We start from the raw sequence: 20,984 nt of genomic DNA on the forward strand, positions 1-20,984 counted from the left end.
AAATCAGTGCATCTTAGTGGAATGGTATTGGGGCCACATGCCTGGTAATCCTAGGACATGGAAGACAGAGGCAGGAAAATTATGAGTTCCAGGCCACCCTCGGACTACATAGGGAGACTATATTTTGAGAGAGGGAGGGGGAGGCCATTTCAGGTATGCTAAAGGAGCAAAACCTGAGGGAAAATATTGTTCACTTTTTATTGTCCTTTCTTCCTGTTTGTTTGAATTTAAAAATAGCCTCTAAATTTTCTTGAATGTAAAAAACAGAAATAAACTTTTTAGATGTATATCCTGTCAATGGGGTCTATTAATTGGCAGGTTTTTTGTTGTTGTTGCTGTGGAGAGAAAGGGTTGATGAAAAGGAAGTAGCATAAGCTTGTTTGTAGTAAAGGGAATTGACACTTTACTAAGACATTACATGACTTTTAGTGTATCATGGCCATGGTAGATAAGGATACATACAGAGTATTATGAGTGGTTGTTGGTTTTTTTATTATTGTTTTATTTGACTGAAACATTTGTCAAAAATTCCATATAGTTCTGAGGCGATTGGATGATAGAAGTTCTGGGAAAAATGACTAATCGCTTGGCATGATTAAAAGTTGGCTAAGTAGCAAGAAATTATTAGTCATTGGTGGAATATTTTAAATCTAAAACATTACTTGTAAAGGTTAGTGTTGATCAAAGGGTTAATTCTAATTTATTATTTTGTTAATTATTAGTAATTATAACTTTAGGAAAAGTTTTACTCCAGATAACTGGTATAATTTGACTATTAATTGTGATTACTGTATCTAAGAACTTTCTTGGTTATGTTTTTGAGACTCTCAGTTTATAACCCAGATAGTCCTGGAAGTCACTATGTAGCCCAGGCTGGCCTCAGATTCACAGCAATCCTTTTGTCTTACCTGAGTGCTAGCTAGGATTAATCCTGTACCACCACATCCACCTTCTGTCTAGGAACTGTCTAAGATTACAGGTTTATCCAATACCAGTGTTTTCTCTACTCCTGACTTACTAATTGGGTCTGGCACTGAAATTCTTTGCTTTTTGTGTTCTGTAAAATGAAGGAATTAAATTAGGTGATTGTTAATTTTTTATCACTTCAAATATTCTACTTCATGTAATTATTTTAAGAGTGTAAGTTTAATGTTAGATGTGATTTTATTTTTTATTTAATTTTAAGTATGAGTGGTTTTTGCTTGCTTTTAACCACAAAGTCCTCTACAGCCCCTCAGATGAAAATAAAGAAGACTGATTTTACAAAGCAAACTTTGAAGCTATTCTTTAAGTAGAACTTAAAAAAAGAAAAACAAAACTACTTAATATATTTATATCATTTAAATTTGTGAAATAAGAAAATAATCTTTAATGACCATATTGAAAGTCATCTGAAATGTCTTGTTAAAACTAACTTGAACTATTTTTTAAAAGATCTAACATATGTTGATTGTCAAAATAAGAATGTGTAAAATTGATTGATTAAAAAAAGTAATGTACTGTTAACTCTTCCCTGGTCTCACTTTCTAGAACTAGCCTTGTTAACAAACTTCACTTAAGTAGTTATCCATATATATGTAGTAAAATCCCATATACCTACAGAAACGTAGTTTGTGCTAAGTGGTAAGGTTGAAATAGCCAACAAGAAGACATTGTCTTCTGCCTTCATAGAACATTTGTCTGTTAGATTAGAGAAACATCAAGCAACTAAAATATAAACAAAATAGTTAAAGCTTTTGTGATGCTTAAAGAAAATTCAAAGAATGCTTGGTGTTGTGGATTGAATGTAAAATCAATCCCCCACAGGCCCATATGTCTTAACCTAGTCTCACTATTTTGGGAAGTTGTGGAACTTGTGGCATGAGGCAAGGCTAGTAGGTACAGGGATGTAGCAGCCTCGCTGGAGAGTTGTAGGCATCCTAAGATGTGAGGGAACGTCCTCATGTAGGCCTCACATGTAGAACTCACAAATGTAGGCCCAGACTAGTCCTACTAGCTGCTCTGCCTTTTCCGCCATGAAACAATAAGCTAAAACCTCCTTTCTCTGAGTTATTTCCATTGTGTATTATTAGTTTGCCCCAGTGACAAGAAAAATAACCAGTACACTGATAAAGAATTATTGGTATTTGGGATTTGGAAATTGCTCATTTAGTAAAGTGCTTGCCATTCAAGCATGAGGACCTACATTCAGATCCCTAGCGCCCACATGAAAAGCTGGATATGGCAGTGTGTCCCTATATTCTCAGTGCTGGAGCTTACTAACTAGCCAATCCAACTGAGTCAGCAAGCACCACATTTATTGAGAGATCCTATCTCAAAAAATAGCTGGAAAGTGATAGAAGACATTCAACATTGAAATCTGGACTAAATATATGGACACTTATGCATACAACCACTACCACTACCCATATACAAAGAATTATTAAGGAGGTGGGCATGGAGTCTCATAATTTTAATCCTGGTACTTGGAAGCTTGTGGCACAAAGATTGCCATAAATTAAAGGCTAGCCAGAACTACACAGAGAGAGCTCTAGGACAGCCTGAGCTACTGTATGAGGCCTTGTCTCAAAAAAGGGGGAGTGGAGCTTTTTGAAAAATGGCTCAGCAGTTAAAAGCACTGGCTGTTCTCCCAGAGGATCCGGGTTCTCTCAGTGCCCACAAGGCAGCTCACAGCATGTAATCTAGCCCCAGGGGATCAGATGCCTTCTTTGGACTCTTTGGGCACTGCATACATGTAGTGCACAGGTACACCTGTAGCAGAACACATATACACATAAAATAAAAACAGAGGGGAAACTTCTAGAGGATAGAGTGGGAATTATTTTAAATAAGTATATTTAAAAGAGGGCCTTGTTGAAGTGGTGATATTCAAGTTGAAACCTGAAGGATTCAAAGGAGCTCATAGTTCTTTTATGTACATACATATATTTACGTTCACATATAAACTTGTTATCTACAGTAGTGTTCTTCTGTGATTTTTATATTTCCCAGTATTTAATGGACATGTTAGTGCTTATTTTCTTTTTGCTATGAAGCTCATCCTATTAGACAGGCATGTTTTTGAGTTCTTGTTAATAGCATACTTAAAAAAAAGTACAGCTGAAGAATAATTTTTTATTTACCTGGGTGTGATGATACCATCTTTTATAATTCCAGCATTTAGGAGATAAAGAAAAGAGGATTGTGAGTTCAAGGCCAGCCTGTAATACATAGGTGCTCATCTGAGAAAAAAGAATTTAGTATATTTTTCAAACAATCTGCTAATTTATTTTGAAGCTATAGTTATAAGGTGTTTAAAGATTTATATTTTAAATTAGCTTAAATCTGAAAATAACCAAGTTAATTAAACCAATAAAAGACAGTGCTTTAAAACATATTAAAAAGAATTAGGAGTTATATTATGGAAAATATCTGTCTTAGTTAGAGTTACTATTACTGTGATGCAACTCCATGACTAAAACAACTTTGGGGAGGAAAGAGTGTATTTCACTCACAGTTCCATGTAACAGATCACCACCAAAAGCAGTGAGGGCAGGAACCTGGGGCTGGAGTTGATTCAGATGCCATTAAAGAGTAGTGCCTTTCTGGCTTGCTTTCCATGACTTGCTCAGCCTGCTTTCTTACAGAACCCAGAACTACCAGCCTACATATGGCCCCATTACAAATAGACCAGGCCCTCCCACATCCATCATTAAGAAAATGCCATATAGGCTTGTCTATAGTCCAGTCTTCTGGAGGCATTTTCTCAGTTGAGGCTTCCTCCACCTTTGATGATGCTAGCTTGTTGACATGAAACTAGCTAGCACAATATCCAAGTTATATGATAAATATAACAAACTGAGCTGGGTATGATAGTTCATACTTGTAATCTAAGCATTCAGAAAATGGCAAAATTTGTATTGTAAATTTAGAGGCAGCCAAGTTATACTATTAGAAATTATACATAAAATATTTTAATCTCCTTGTCATAGTTTCTAATTTGAAGTAATTTTATGATAAGAGTTCTTACTTTTTTTATTATTTAATTAAAAATTTCCACCTCCTCCCATTTCCCTCCCGCTCCCCCCATTCCCTTTCCCCTCCCTCTCCAGTCCAAAGAGCAGTCGAGTTCCATGCCCTGTGGGAAGTCCAAGGTCCTCCCCCCTCCATCCAGGACTAGGAAGGTGAGCATCCAAACATATTAGGCTCTCACAAAGTCATTACATGCAGTAGGATCAAAACCCAGTGCCATTGTCCTTGGCTTCTCAGTCAGCCCTCCTTGTCAGCCATGTTCAGGGAGTCCGATTTGATCACATGCTCCATCATCCAGCTGGCCTTGGTGAGCTCCCATTAGATCAGCCCCACCGTCTCAGTGAGTGGGCGCACCCCTCGCGGTCCTAACTTCCTTGCTCATGGAGTTCTTACTTTTTGAAGCAGTGCTATGAAAGAAAAAAATGTAGGTTGCATATTTTACAACTATCGGTAATTGTTAGACATTGTATGTTAGACAGTTCCTGAATAACAAACCATATCATACAAATGGTATGGTAAAGTATAATTTATTAAAATGTTAAAAGCAAATTTGATCCAGGCTAAGTCAGGATGATTGATTCAAGTCCCAGCCCATCTTGGGCTACATAGTGAGTTGAAGAGCAGCCTTGGATAAATTGCAAAACCCATTTCAAAAACAAAGAGATTTGTTAAACCAAGGATTTTACTGAGTACATGTGCTATATAAGTAGATATTCTTAGCTCTCTGGCAAAGACCCCACTATGCAGACTAGTAGGGGAGGTAATGTTTAAAAAAAATAAGTCTGGCTAGAATAGATCTTAGTTTAAGTGTTCAGTTTTGCAGACTTAGAGATTCAACTAAGTGACTTGTCTTAAAATAAGCAGTTAGCATGAAAGTCAGAACTGACACCTGATTTAACTTTAGAATTATGTTACAATAGCAAGTTTTAATGTTTCTAAGATAAAAGTGCGTGTGTTTTTCCATTTCATTTCAAAAATCAGATTTTTAGGTCAGTATTGTGGTTATTCTTACTGACAAGGTTGGTCAGCTATATCATTTTAGAAAGATGGCTAAGTGTTTAGTAGCCTTGAGATCACTGTACTGCTGTCATAATTATCAAAAAAACTTTGTGTAACTCTCAGAAGTGTCAGAGTATATATAATATTATTGCATGGTCACCCCAATAACTGAAAATTGATTAAACCTAAAAGGTTCTCAAAATGCCAGGGTAGAGGTTTTATTCTTTGAGTCTAAATAATGTATTGTAAGCTCTGCTGAATGCCAAAGTATTACTGTTTTTAAACAGCAAGAAATCATTTCTGTCAAATTTTCAAGATAAAGAATACTTTGAACACTAACATTTGAATTGAGCCCAGAAGGATAAGTGATGGGATTCTAGATTCATCAGGTTACATGAAGATGAAAAAAATGAGGCAATTCAGTTATAGCCATGTGTAGAAAGATTTAACATGCATTGGGAGAATAACAGGCAGCTCAGCTTAAAAGAATTCAGAGAAATTTGTTACAGAAGTCAACATCTCAAGAAGGCATATATAAACCAGATAATCTAGTAGCTAGTCATAGATAGCATTGGGGTTTGCCTAGCGATTAGAGTACTTAGCAGATTTTAGGTACATGCAGAGGTAACACAAAAAGACAATTAATGTATAAGAGGTGTATATTCTGGTTTCAAGGAGGAAAATGAGGTAATTCTGTTAACAGTTCTGTACCAATTACATGTGGTATTGAAAGCTTTTAACTAAGTGATAACAAGAACATTTCTGTGTTCCTTAAAGATTTTTACATGGTAATCATTCATTAAACGTTGGATAGATGTCCCCACCAAAGAAGATAGGATCAGATCTATGATTTATGGAGTTAGTGTAAGGGAGAAGGGTTATATAAATCTAAGATTATAATCCTTAGTCTTTTGGGGATAGGAAAGTTGGTTGTCATTATGCTTGAGCTATAATATAATACATGCTAGGTTTAGGTAACTGGTAAAGCTAACATAAAATTAAAGTATAGTTTGTTTAATGTTTAACATGAATTTCACCTTTGCTAATCAGCAGTCATAGATTTTAATACTAGAACTTATGAGACCCAGGTAGCAACTTATAGCCTTGGTGATAATTTTTGGTGTTTGGTAGTTAAATTGATGAAGCCCTGAAAATGGGCTTTCCAGACTCAAAGATGCAGTTGAAAATTTTCAGAGAGCAAACATAAATTTGAATTTGATACTATTAGTAGTAGAATGTTATGTAGCACAAAGATACTAGGAGGATACTATGTGTAACTTTAATTTAATTGGAAGCTATATTTAAAAGATGCTAAATTATACAGCAATGTCATAATTGGCAGAATATCATTTGAGTCTGAAAGGCATTACTGACAATCTGGATACTTGTGGGTTTGATCTCACACAAGTCAATTCTGGATCATTGTGTTTTTTTCATTTTAGATTTAAGAATGTTGGCACTGAAACTATCTCCCTCCTAATTGATACATGCTTATGAAATCACTAGAAATAAGTATAGTTTGAAATGCATTTGAGAAAAATTTTAATATTATCACATTCAATGTTATTGCCTCATAAGTACTGTAAAGTTGTCCTGATGCTTTGGGATTTGCACCAGCATTATTATCTGAGTCCCTTTATGCAGGGTGTACCTAAGTATTGTAGATGCCAAATAGTAAAGTAAATATAAAGGCTTTTTATATGGATTCTGGCTTGGTGGTGGTGGTTTTGGTTTTCCCCCTAATTTTTGGTTTCTCCAGCTCATATTCATAAATCTTAGTACATTAAAGTAGTCTTGTAAAAGATCTTACTAGGACTCTTTGAATTCTTTTGCTTTTTATACATAATCTGAAGAGATTTATTTAAAAATTGCTAGAATTTGGTTTCTGAAACTGAATCTTAAAATGCTAATGTTTTTATATGTAACATCTTGAAAATTTGTTATGATTATAATTAATGTAAATTACTAAGCTCATTGAAGCAAAATTGATTTTTCTTTTTTGTTGGTCAAAATGTGTAAGGAATAGAGATCCCTTTGTACATTTTGTCTCATTTCCCCTGGGGTATTGAGATCTTATCTGAGAGACAGCATTTTGGTTTAGAATGGAAAGAAAAAGCTGTCTTTTTCTGGGGCTCACTGCTGAGGTAGATGCGTCATTAACATCAGACACACCTTTTTAGATGAATCTTTTTAATGTCAGGAAAAAGTCAGATGATTTCCTTGATACTGAAACATCCCTCGTGCACACAGAATGGGCGGAGTATTTTATTTTATAGCTTCCTTCAATTGTTTTTATAAGTCATTTGTTTAAAACACCAGTTCACTACAAGAGCACACATATAATAATAGTAATAATAACTAAACAGAGTATCACTAGATGATATTTCTACTAGTGGTGAGTTAATTTCTTCAGAGAAAGACCTCGAAATCTGTGAGTTGATCCTTATAATTCTGTTCCCTGCACTGAAACCAAGTACTCAGAATACATAGCTTTGGCTGTGTTGTTGGTTCACATTGTATTTCATTCCAACACAGACTCCTGACTGTTTGGCAGTTGTACTCCCACAACTTCTGTGCTATTATTACACCAGCATTTCTTGCAGGCAGGTCATTATTGCAGATCTAAAGGTTGGTGTTTACCTTTCTCCTTTGGTAGCATGGAAAATACCTTCCAGAACCACAAATGCTAGTCAGTAGGGATAAAGGCTCTAGGTATGCACCAGCTTGTCTTCTCTGTGTTCAACGAATTAATGTAAGTGTTGTATTCAGCAGTAGGGCCTTACTATCAGTTTGTGGAGAGCAACCAATAGACTTGGGAATAGCCTGGGTTGTTTGAGGGTTTTCATGGGGTGCCATTGGCCAACAATGTGATTAGATATAACCCATTCTCAGCACTGCAAGTTTTATTTGGTGACAAGAGATGTCTAGTTGGGGCTTTGTCTCCCCCATTATTTGGTCTTTCCATTTAGGTTTTTTTCATATATGTATATATTTTAAGAGGCTTCTGCTGTGGTATGTTTCCATACAACACTCAGATAGCCCTTAGTTTTAACTGTCACTTCCTATATTCCCTTCCTGCCCTCTTCTTCCCCCCTAGTTTGCTTTTTTAAGCACTGGAAACAAATCCATACACTTCCAGTTTTCTCTCTCCCTCTCTCCCTCACTCCTTCCTTCTCTCCCTCCCTCCCTCCTTCCCTCCCTTCATCTTCCCCTCCCTTCCTCCCCCTTTCATTCTCTCATCCTCGCTTTCTCCCTCCCCCTCTCATTCTCTCATCCTTGCTCCCTTTCTCCCTCCCCCTTCTCATCCTCTCTCCCTTTCTCCCTCCCCCTTCTCATCCTCTCTCCCTTTCTCCCTCTCTCTGATTTTTTTGAGACAGGGTTTCTCTATATAACTGTTCTGACTGCTCTGGAACTCAGCTTTGTTTGCTGTGCAGTCATGAGGGCTGGAATTTGGATTCCAGCACCCACATAATATGGGTAGCATAATGCCTGTAATGTAAAGACAAGAGGATCACTGGGCTTGCTGGTTTCCAGCCTAACCAAGAGAAAAGGAATCCCAGATTATTAGCCTTTGAAGTATTTAGCATCCCAAAATTTCTTCCATTAAATTTACTTTCCTCTTATCTGCCTTATTTCTTAATACATTTTGATTAACTTGAAATACTTTTCTGTTTAATACAAAGAGGAGTTTATGCCATCATGTCTATTATTTAGTAGTAAGTTGAGTGTGGCTGTACATGTAGGCAGATGCAGGCGGATCTCTGCATTCAAGCCCAGCCTTGTCTACAGAGTGAGTTCCAGGGCAGCCGGAGCTACACAAAGAAAACCTGTCTTCAAACAAACAAATAAAAAGAATTCCCAGAAATTTATTTAGCTTACATTCTAATCTAAAACTAAAACTCAAATAACCTTTCAGAAGATTTACCTTCATCATTTTTTAGACTTTCAAATGCATAAAAGTGTCTCTAGGGCTTTCTTTAATTTGTCACAGTAGTTTTCTATGTATAATTCTTATATTTGTATTGAGTTTATTACTAAATGACTTCACTTTTTTGTTTATGATTAGAATTTTTATAAAAAACAATACAAACCCTTTTTAAATTAATTATGTGTATGGGTATCTTGCTTACATGTATATGTATTTGCTTTGTCATGTTTTGTCTGTATGCCTCATGCCTGTAGAAGTCAAAGGAGGGCTTAGATACCTTAGAACTGCTGTTTCAGATGGCTGTAGACCTCCATGTGTATGCTGGGAATTGAACCTGGGCCCCTTAGGAGAGCAGCCAGTACTTTTAACCACTGAGTAATCTCCTCAGCTCCTGAATTGTTTTCTTAATTTCATATTTATATTGCTTGTTTCTCAAATGTAAAAAATACAAGGTTTTATATCCTCTGATCTTACTAAACTTAGTAAGATGTAGTAGGTGTAAGAAGGTTTTTTTTCCTTAAGATTTATTTATTTACTATGCACATAGATATTTACTATATCTACCTGCATGATAGAAGAGGCCACCAGATCCCATTATAGATGGTTATGAGCCACCGTGGTGTTGCTAGGAATTGAACTCAGGACCTCTGGAAGAGCAGCCAGTGCTCTTGAGCCATCTCTCTAACCAGAGGGTTTTCTATATAGACAGTTACATCATTCATAAATGAAAGTTGTCTTGTATTTTTTTCTCCCACCTGATCCTGGACTGACCTATGATTCCTGCCTCAGCCTTCCAAGTGCTAGCTAGGGTTGTGGTCATGAGCCACCACACCCAGCACCTCTATCTCTATATAGACTATTAGCCAAAAATTAGTCTAAAATTATGTCCAAATTCTTCAAGCTCTGAACTGGTAGATCTTGGTGTGGTTTGAGGAATACCTTCAAACTTTGAGTTATTTTTCAAGCTGCCTCATTCTTTGTTCTGTGCTAAGTGCTCTTGTTTGTCTCATGACTACACATATGACTTCACTAACTGGGGAAGGCTTGGACCTTCAGTCTCTGGAGCATATACACATCACTTCAGTCATCCTGGGATGTATAGAGTGTTTATCAAGCTTTCATAGCACTTTCTTACCTCACGGGATACCATGTTTCATGGTTGGTCAGTTGTTCATTGCCCCTAAAAGATCACCTCAGGCTAGGAAGTACTAGCTCTTCCTGCACACCAGTGAGCCCCCTCTGACAATAACAGCAAAACCATTGATTTTCAGTGCCCATTCTGTCCTGCTTGGTCATTTGAACAAAAAGGGATGATAACCCAGACACTGTTTTTACCTTAAATGTTATAGTTTCCATTAACAAATGCTTCTTGGTGTAGATGGACTTTTTTGTCCCACCAGCTGCTCCCCAAATAATCATACAGAGACTTAATATTAATTACAAATGCTAGGCCAATAGCTTAATTTTTTTAACTAGCTCTTATAACTTAACCCATTTCCATTAATCTGTGTGCTGCCCCAAGGCTTGTTCTTCTCATGGTGTCTCCCCAGATCCCTCCTCCTTCTCCCCAACATTCTTTCTACCCCCAAAATTCAGCCTAGCCTTCAGCTATTCAGCTTTTGGTTGACAATGAGAGCAGCACGTCCTCACAGTGTACAGAAGGATTATTCCACAGCATTTTAGCTTGTGTTGTGCCTTTGGTCAATTTCAAGTCTGGGAAGTTTCGTATAGTTTTATCATTGCTGTTGGGGATGAGATTTTTGTCATCCACCAGAGTCCCAGTCTGTACTATTTTGCTGTAGATGCCGGTATAAGCTAGTTCTTACTTGAGTCTATATGGTCACATAAGTCTCTTTTCCTCACTTGCTTAGGTAGGACATAGAACCCACATGGGAAGGTGAGCTGCAGTGTGCATAGATTCGTCCTACCTTGATCAGTGAGGGATTGTTTACATTATTACAATAATCTGGTAATGTTTACACTTTGATTAGATGTACATGAAATAAATGTCTCTTTTGAAAATTTAATTTGCTTATATAATGTTATTTGTTTATGCTTGACTAAAAAGATCAAAATGTTGAATGAGCTTTTAGAAACATTGGTCTCCATGGAAGCATTCCTGAATTTTCTTCCATTTATTAATTTAGTAATATGAATTTATTGATTATCTAAAGTAGACAGAGGAAGTGAGTGGTTACAAGATGAAACAAGTAGAGATTTTGTTTTTAAGGGGCTTGTAGATTCGTATGAGGTGGTACAGTGTGAACATGGGTGGTGTAAATAAGTGCTGTATGATGTTAATGAATTACAGAAATGTGCATGAGAAGATCAGAGGACAACCAAACTTCCCAGTCTAAATGATTTACCCATTACGCCCTTCACCTGCTTTCCCCTGCTTACATTATCTCCCTAGCTGCTTTCATCCCATTCAATGGGGGAAGTATTGTGCATATTGCCCTTTCAAAGCCAATTATACATGTATTTTCTTGTTTAGCATTCATCTGGTTCCTATTATATGGGACACGGGTAGGGAGTGCTACTGCTCCTGATTTATAGATGAAACTGACACAAAGCAGGCTGACTTGCCACACTGGCATTATTAGGAAGTGTCTGGGTCACGGTTTAAACATGAATCTTTGAATTCAATCCAAGACTCTTCCCACTATATTTATATGTTTTAGAAGCAATTGTGTTTAGATTACTCTTTGAACCCTGCAAAGGTTTTTAGTGACTTTTTAAAATAATAATCAGATACATATTTGCAGCTGCCTGTATACATTTCTATATAGGTGACTGTTACCTAAGACAAACCAACTCATCATCTACTCCTCAGTCCCTTGTCTTCATTTATATTTCCTTTTCCACCAGCCCAGTCTGCTAAGCCAGAAACCTGAAAGTTCCTGATTTTTTCCTCTCAGCATCTAAGTCCATTTCTGCCCCACCTCCTAAGCTGCTATGTAAACAAACTGACGTAAAAGAAAAGAACTCTGAAAGCTGTGAACGAGAGGCAGACATTTCCTCTGAGGCAACACACTATCAAGGCATGCAGGACATGAACACATTCTCAGTGGCTATTCAAATTTGACTTGCCATATTGATATGTGTCTCATTAAAGTGTGTACTTACAGCTGAAGGAAAACTTTATAATCTTACATTTTGACAGACTAAACTTCTATGGGGGTAGACACAAAAAGGAGAGATCAGGAAAAAATAAGCAATTTGTCCAAAATTATACAAGTAAGTGGCATACCCAAACTGGAAACAAAGTTTTCTTCTGTTGGCTAAATTCAGAGCCCTTTTAAACTAAAAGTCAAGTTAGGTTTACTACTCCACTACTTGCCATGGCCCAGGACAGGTGGTTTTAACTCCAGAGTGCCGTCCTCTCTAAGATGAAGGCAATAAGGTAGTACAGATGACAGAATTGTTGTAATTATTTATGGGCCCACATAAAGAGGCAGAATTCCGTATGGAAATGGCTTAAATACTTCTAGGAGACTGTTCCCTGTTCTACCACTTAATTCAAAACTAGTAAGATAAGAGGGCTTCTCTAGCACACTGGAGGCCCTGGGTTCAATCTCCACCAAATGGGTGGTTGTAGGAGTAACAAAGTCTACTAATTGTTTTCTTCTCTGCCTGTTTTCTATCAGTTTCCTCAGGAAGTGTATAGTAACTTTGGGGGGAGAGTCTTCTGTTTTGTGTTAATTTCGTTGGTTAAATAAAGAGACTGCCTTGGCCCTTTAATAGGACATAAAATTAGGTAGGCGGAGTAAACAGAACAGAATGCTGGGAGAAAGAAGCCGAGTCAGTCGGTCGCCATGATTCTCCTACCGGACACAGACACAGGTTAAGATCTTCCCTGGTAAGACACCTCGTGGTGTTACAGGGATATTAGAAATGGGTTAGATCGATATGTAAGAGCTAGCCAATAAGAGGCTGGAACTAATGGGCTAGGCAGTGTTTAAAAAAAATACAGTTTCCGTGTAATTATTTCGGATATAAAGCTAGCCATGCGGGCGGCTGGGTGGCGGGACACAGCCCTGCTGCTCCTATTTCAACATAACTTTTTAAAAAAATATGAGACCTTCTCTCAGGCATGGTGGAGTGAGATTAAACGTGCACCTTTTGTTTCTAAAGAAGAAGAGGTTGAGTATAAGGAGTAAAATTTGTAAAATTAGAAAGGAAGATCAAGTTAGCCATGGATGTTTTGTGCCACTGCTTCACCTCTTGCAACCAGTACCTCATGTCCACGGCTGTTTTAACCTACATTATGGTGAAGATCCTGCAGAGGATCTTAAGTTACATATACTATTTTTGTGATCTTAGAATTTTTGTGATGCAATTTTTATAATGTTATAGTTAAATGGATTGACATAATGACAAATGTAGTGTAATTTGAGTATCAAGATGAGGAAAGCTGTCACTTACCTGGATATTGCCAATATGGAGAACGGAGCTTAATATTAAAGTTGAAAGTTTAGCTTTCTAATCTTTCTAGTTCTATATCAAAGTCATACAGCCCTACCCTATCCTCAGACTTTTCCCTTGAGGCATTTGTTGAGTGTAATGAGGATTGTCTATACTATAGTCATTGTACAAAGGTTTCCATATTTTGATAAAGTAGAAGATACTGAGGTCCACCAAACTATGAAAGTTGTATACAAAGTTTGACAGATATTGCATGCTGCTTTCAATATTAAGAAAATCATCTGGGCACTGCTGTGTCCTTTGAGATGTGTTATTTTCAACTGTCACTTCCCTGTACCTTACCCATAACCCTTATCAGATCAGAAAATCTGCTTGTTTTACAGTGATGTGTCTTGAAAAACCCCATTAGTTTGCAGTAGTTGTTCCATGCCTGCATGTTAGCCTTCAGTTTAATGACCTTTTTTATGTTCATTCATTTTATTTTATTTCCCATCGTGGTTTTGTTTATTTTTCTTTTTTGTTTTTTGTTTTTCTGTTCTCTTTTTAAAAACCGTCGTGGTTTGCCCTTCATATTCCCCAATGTTTGCACATGACAAGATGTTGCCATCCCAACATTACCTCCCACTTCACTGACCAGTGCCACTACTGACCATCTAGCACCAGCCACAACTGGACCACTGCCTTCAGCTCCTCGGGATGTCGTGGCCTCTCTGGTCTCTACCCGCTTTATCAAATTGACATGGCGTACACCTGCATCAGATCCTCATGGAGACAACCTCACCTACTCTGTGTTCTACACCAAAGAAGGGATTGCTAGGTAAGTGCCTGGATGTTTAGGCCAGTGGACTGCATCTTCTTACACTCTGCCTCGTTATAGCCACCCTGCTTTATCCATACAGGGTTTGTACCAATTTTCAGTCCAGAAAATAAGATTATTGAAATGTGTTTTCCCTAAAGTCATTTGAGTCATTATGTAAACTCCAAGCATACTGAAGTCCTAGTATTTTTTCCTATCTTTCTGAAATAATGAAAGAAAGCAGATAGACCTCTTTAGGTAGAAGCATTCAGATGCAGCCAGGACTGTGCTGGTATGTTTTGATTTCTGTTTATAGTTCAGGGGTTCAATCCAAATCAAATCAATATGCACACTAGATAAACTGCCACTGAAACACATCTCTTAACTCTAGAACTTTATCCTTTTCTCATGATTTAGCAGAAAGTGTAGAGATTAAAATAGGTTTAATTTATTAGTCAAATGAATGTAGTTCTGTACCTACAGAATCTCTTTGATGTCACAAGAGTACTTCAGAGTAATTTCTGTAAGAGCATTGTTGGTAAATTTTCCCTGGTATCTCCACCCATCTCAAGAGCTCAAATTGTTTGCATGAGGGTGTCTAGAATCTCCAGACACTTTATCCACAGTCTGGCTTTATTTTCTGTGTACCTTCATTTTCTTTCTTCTCAATTAAACTCATTTTCTAGCGAAGCCAGTCTACTTATCACTAAAACCTTTGTTCCCAGTCTCCCTGGTCTCCTTCTCCTTTCTTCTTCCCAGCTAAAACTACATGCCTTAATCCTTCTATACATGAAGCCCTCTCAAGACAGTCTCTGCCTCAGCACATTAATGTTACTCTCTGTATATATTAAAACCCCTAATATTGACAGTTGACTATAATAATATTTGATCAACCTAAGGTATTTATATTATATTGTTTTCCCCCAAATCATAAACTCTGTGAAAAACCCATTTCACCTGCTGACTGTTGTAGATTCTTTCATTGTGCTTGGCTTAGGGCCCTAATACATCAAGTACAGTTTATTTTTTTATACTGGGGTTTCTGTAATTGTTATATACTTATTGTTTTTATGGCCAGTCTACCAAGCTCAGCAGATGTAGGGCCCAGTGATTTCGCCCCATCAGAAGTCTCATTAGCATAATTTTATTTTGATAGATTGGACTGCTTGTTGGATAATGCTTGCTGAAAACAGGATGCTTGAGATTTTACAAAGCTAAGGAAACAGTCCTATTCATAAAAAAGATATACAATATTACTAGTACAATGAACAAGAAAGACATTAAATAAAACCACAGAGGAAGATTAGAGAGTGGCAAGGGCTGAAAACAAAAAAACTGAAAAAGAAAACAGCAAAATATAAGAAATAAAGCACCCCCAAAACAAAACAAAAAAACAAAGCATTCCCCAAGAAAAACCCAAACTCACACCCACAGAGTTGAAGGATGCAGTAGTACTACATGGACTTTAGGGAATTGAGTGTCAAAATAACCCACAGGTGACTTTGGCATTTTACTGCAAATGTCATGTAAGTTTACAAAGGGAAGAAGGCATCTAGTTATTCCTGTGCATAACACTATTTCCCCAGCAGGAACTTTGCCTTTTTTAATCCGTCTACCATAGATACATTTTCCAAACAAGTAATTATACTTGGCTTATTGTCTATCACATTCCTCAGGCCTTATCTAAATGCCCACATACAAGTGTTCATTCACTTTTACACTGTATTAGAGTCAGCTTATCTCCATGCCCTTTGTTACCTTTTAGGAAATTTTACAAACCTGATGATGTCATTCAGCAGCTGCAAGTGGGCTAGGTGAGACATTTATAATGACAGATACTAGGGCACAAGAGTGTCTGGTGTGAGGATGAGACCATAAAGCTTGCCTCCTTGACCAGAGCTTTTGGTAGAAATTAGTTTGAGATTAAAAATAAAATGCACATTTGGAACCAGATGTTGAAGTGCCAGTTAGAATCTGGGCATAATCAAATGAGAATAGACCATTTTAGACCCTTGAGCAGTTATGCCTTCTAACTGTATTAACAGTTTGTAGTTATCAGTATTTTGAGAGTACTTTTCAAGGTTATAATAGAAGAAGAAAAAATAAAACCAGAGAGAAAGAAGGTATGTTGATCTAGACACAAGCAGTTGATAGCCTGGATGAAGATGAGAACAGTGACATAGAGTGGGTGAGGCAAATACCGTAAGTGTATTGAAGAAGATTGTTTAAGAGGCCAACTTTGTTGCTTCAATAAGCTTGATTTCTAAATACAAGCAATAAAGGAATAAAAGAAGTCTAAAAATGGAAAAGAAATCTATTGTGATTATTTTTGTTTTATAATATAAACTATTTAACCTTCTTGAGCTTATATTTGTCATTCATAGAACGAGAAGAATACATTTTTTTTTACACAGTATACTAAGAATACGGTGTAAGAATGTAGACATTATAGGCAAATTTCTCTACTTCTGCATTTAAAAACATAACCACCAGATGTCACTATATGCATGGGTCAAAAGTAGTAGTTCTATTGAGTACCTAAATTGTGTAGTCCAGAGTGTCCGTTGCCTGCCTTTCGAAATTTCTATGAAATTTTGTCCTCTTTATTTTTTAAAAAGGCCTCTATTTTAAACAGCAGTTCTTTTCTGGTATTGGCTATTAAATGAAGAATTGAGAGTTATTCCCAAGACTAAAAGCATTTTCAAGGTTGGTGAAGTATTTGAGCTGTTAGTCCAGTTCCAGAGTTTCATATTATGGATAAAAGGCCAAATCAGAGTTGTTATTTTTATGATCCAGGAGCTAATAGTTGTATCTATATTTTAAAATAGTGACTTTTTAATCTTTATATGAGGAAGTGTTTGCCTGTAAGCTTAAATTTACCATATGGACTTCTAAAAAATAGTTGCCCATGTTGTCTCATTCTTCCATTAAATACCTAAAGAAAGTGGGGTCCAGAAAGAGGTAGTGATTTGATCATAGTCTTTTGGCTGGCAAACAGCCCTACCATACCTGGAATTCAATTTCCTAGCTTATTATCCAACACTGTCTTAATATAACATAGACTTTTAAAATAATGATTCTATAGAAATTTGTTCCAGATTTCAGTAATGCCTGATTTCTCTCATTACCCCACCTTTCAGACAACCCTGACTGTCCTGACACTCAATTTGTAGACCAGGCTGGTCTTGAACTCACGGAGATCCTCCTGCCTTTGTCTCCCAAGTGCTGGGATTAAAGGCGTGCGCCACCATCGCCTGGATTCTTTTTTAAAAAAATTTATTGAAAATATGATTACCTTGTTTTCATTTTCTCTTTTTTCCCTCCAACTCTTCTCATCTCCCCTCCAATTCATGGCCTCTTTGTTATACACACGCACATACACACGCGCGCGCGCACACACACACACACACTGCTGGGTTGTGTGTGTGTATTTAGCTATAATCAGTGATGCCAGTAATGTTTAATCAAGATCATTCCTGTATTTATGATCTGCTCTTCTGTCTGCACCATATACTGTTCTTCCTGGTAACCCTTTTGAGAATAAGTGAAACTTAATAATTAGAACTTTCACATGATCTAGAAATTGAAACTATCTAAAAATATTTGTATTGACCAGTTTCTTTCAAAACCCCTTCTTTATCCAAAGGGAGCGTGTTGAGAATACCAGTCAGCCAGGAGAGATGCAGGTGACTATTCAAAACTTGATGCCAGCAACTGTGTACATCTTCAAAGTTATGGCTCAAAATAAACATGGTTCTGGAGAGAGTTCAGCTCCTCTACGAGTAGAAACACAGCCTGAAGGTAAGTCTTTCACCTGTCTGTTGGCCGCACCTAGAGGGAGACAATTTGGAGTCCTGTCAGCTTTTTGTCTTGCTTAATAGCTTCAAGCTCCTTCTGAATGTGAAAATGAATTTCTGTCAATCACTAAAAGTAAAAGGACAGTGTATTTCTACTTCCTTTATGTTCGTATTGCACTGATCTTTTACGACTTAGTTTAAAAGTATTGTAGAACCTGTCTTCAGATCCTTTGTACTCTTTTATCTGTGTGATTCTGAGATACATCATCATTTCATGCCTTCAGTTGCTTTTATTCATATAACATATTTATGAACAGTTGCTGTAATGTCTAATGTAGTGCTTTGCACAGGAGGTATGTATTTATACTTGTCACCAGCTGGAGTGCCCTGTGTTAGCATACCTCACTAGTTAGAACTTCTTGGTGCTCTTACTTTGGATCTGTGTTCTTTTGTGCTCAATAGTGTTACCTCTAATTATATTTCTAAGGCTTTCTGTGACTAAGGCAAGTGTCAAGTTTGTTTATATTATAAATGTCCTGTATGCCTTAACTTTGGATTATAAACTACAGGCCTGTATTTGTAAGAAATATCATATAGTGTTTTCCCTTCTTGAGATTTTTTGAAGTTTTGCCTCTCACCATAAGCCATGTTTTCCTTAGAATATTCTATAGTTTACTTTTATTGTACCTACACTAGCTTCTCTGTGTTCATGAACCTAAATAAAAAAGACTTTGTTTTAGTGGAGAACATGTGAGATACATTTGTAGAAACTCCCTATCTGGGAACTCAGAAGAATGGATGAATTTATCAATAATGGAACAGAAATAATTCAAGGATAAAGGAAAGAACTTAAGAGCCTTCAATTTTTAATATTATAGCAAATTACTTAACAAATATTTGAGTACCTCTTATGCCAGGTACTATGAACAATATTGGAGATACAGGAACAGTTAACAAGTAAGATTTGTCCTTAAGGGTAAACAGTAGTAGATATGCGAAGAGGACTTTGATCACCATAGTATTGGACACTAGGCAAGAACATAAGAGCCTTGAAGAGTCTCCAGAGTTGATTTAAGGGGAATGCATTCTCATCTCAGGGTAGGGTGTTAAATTTCACAGTTGACTGTTTTCAGATAAGTGTGGGAATTGTCCATTTGATTTTTAGACTCCATTATCCATCATTAGCTTTTAAGTCCAGATACCATACATGAACGATACTGAACTAGAATTCAGAGCAAGGAAGAAGTTGTATAAAAATATAGAAAGGAACCTAGGAAAGATGGAACCTGGGGTTGACCTTAAAGCATTTGACATAGCACAAGCATTCTTGGGGAAGAAAGCTGCATGACCCAAATCCCAGAAATAGGATCAAACAGTTCATGCAAAGTGAATCATGATGAAAATGAAGGAAGGACCACTGGATTTGTTCTGGTGCAGAAGTCTGTCCTGGGGCTGTGAACCTTCTGAAAATGAAAATATCTGTGTGTCTATATATATTCACATTCGCCTTGGTAAAGAGTCTATAGCTTTCATGAACATTTCAGACTTTGTGATCAAATTTTGAAAACCTCTGAACTAGAAGTATCATTGCCAAGTTTAGAAGTGAAAGAGACAGCATATGGAAAAGAGACCTTATTATGTACCTAACTGTGTGTCTTTCACTGTGTTCGGTAGTTCAGACCTACAAGAATAGTAAGCCTTGACTTCTGTCCAAAGGAATTTACAAATAATACCAGAAACAGGCAGTTAAATACATAATAGCGTGAGGTGCTGCCGTGACATGTTGAAGAGCTGTGGTCAAGAAAGAGTAGTTAGGCCAGGTGGTGGTGCACGCCTTTAATTCCAGCAGTCAGTTGGCAGAGGGGAGGCAGAGGCAGGCGTATATTTGTGAGGTTGAGGCCAGCATAGTCTACAAAGCGAGTTCCAGGACAGCCACCAAGACAGTTAAAAGAGAAACCTGTCTCAAAGAAAAGAGAGAAAGAAAGAGCAGTTAAATGAGGTATAAGCAGGAGGAACAACCAGTTTTGATGAAGCATTTGGAATTTTGATGTTGTTGTTGTCTTGTTTTTCAAGACAGGGTTTCTCTGTGTAGCTTTGGAGTCTGTCCTGGAACTCACTTTATAGACCAGGCTGGCCTCAAACTCACAGAGATCCATCTGCCTCCACCTCCCCAGTGCTGGGATTAAAGGCCTGTGTCACCACTTCCCAGCTGGCATTTGGAATTTGACAATAGAGACATGTGAAGTAAAGAGGACCTTGCTCCTCCTGAAGGTATGAAGTATATGGAGAGGTCTGAATGTTAAATTAGCTGTCTTTGGGAAGTACTTTGACTATTTAGCTTTATAAGTCAACTTAAGATTTCTGTTTATTATACCACTGTACAGCTGGTTTGAATGAATCATTAGTGCCTTTTTTAAGGATCATATTTGCCTGCACTTCATTAATGAGTATATTGAAAGTGATGTCAAGAGAATTGATGAACTATTTTGTTTTCCCCTCTGTTTAGTTAAGTTAGAAGAAAATTTTCACTGCAACAGAAGTGTGACAAACCCTACCTGTCTATTAATGTTGAACTGTGCTATTAATGTTGAACAAATAGCATGCATGGTTCATGACTAAATAAAGCAACCAACTGTTAAAAATAACTACATTCAGATTTTTCTACTTCTGAAGCAAAACACATCTTAAGGCATAGTGCTGCTATTTGAGTAAACCAGTTTGTTTTAACTTATTTCCCCTTCTTTGGCCTTAAATCTAACAGTGTCCATAATGGAGACATTAGTGCTAGAAAACTTAGTTTCAAATAACAGGACATCTCCCAAAGTGTAGGCAAGGGCAGCTAGCTAGGATTGGCATACCAGTGGGAAAGAACTCTTAGTCATAAGAAAAGACTATTTTGAAAAGATTAATGTATGAGCCATTGTGAAAATTAGGAGTCCACAGAGGACAGCCACTCCCTTGAAGGTACTTTTCCAGTTTTCTTATTGATCTCCATGAAGTCCTATGTTTTAGACTCAAAAAGTGACCA

General features: G+C 37.1%; 1 protein-coding gene across 12 annotated transcripts in view; it reads left to right on the forward strand.

Moving 5' to 3' along the window:
* Neo1 (neogenin 1) overlaps positions 1–20,984 on the forward strand; it is a 159,972-nt gene that overhangs the window by 89,034 nt on the left and 49,954 nt on the right. For 8 of the 12 annotated variants that reach the window (XM_075965707.1, XM_075965699.1, XM_075965708.1 and 5 more), the window contains exons 8-9: positions 13,961–14,180; positions 17,806–17,960. In XM_075965707.1, coding sequence (XP_075821822.1) covers positions 13,961–14,180; positions 17,806–17,960 — 375 coding nt within the window. The remainder of the gene's footprint in view (positions 1–13,960; positions 14,181–17,805; positions 17,961–20,984) is intronic. The other 4 variants (XM_075965702.1, XM_075965709.1, XM_075965704.1 and 1 more) reach the window with 1 other exon arrangement.

Source organism: Microtus pennsylvanicus, chromosome 3 (genome assembly GCF_037038515.1).
Source record: "Microtus pennsylvanicus isolate mMicPen1 chromosome 3, mMicPen1.hap1, whole genome shotgun sequence".
Lineage (NCBI taxonomy): Eukaryota > Metazoa > Chordata > Mammalia > Rodentia > Cricetidae > Microtus > Microtus pennsylvanicus.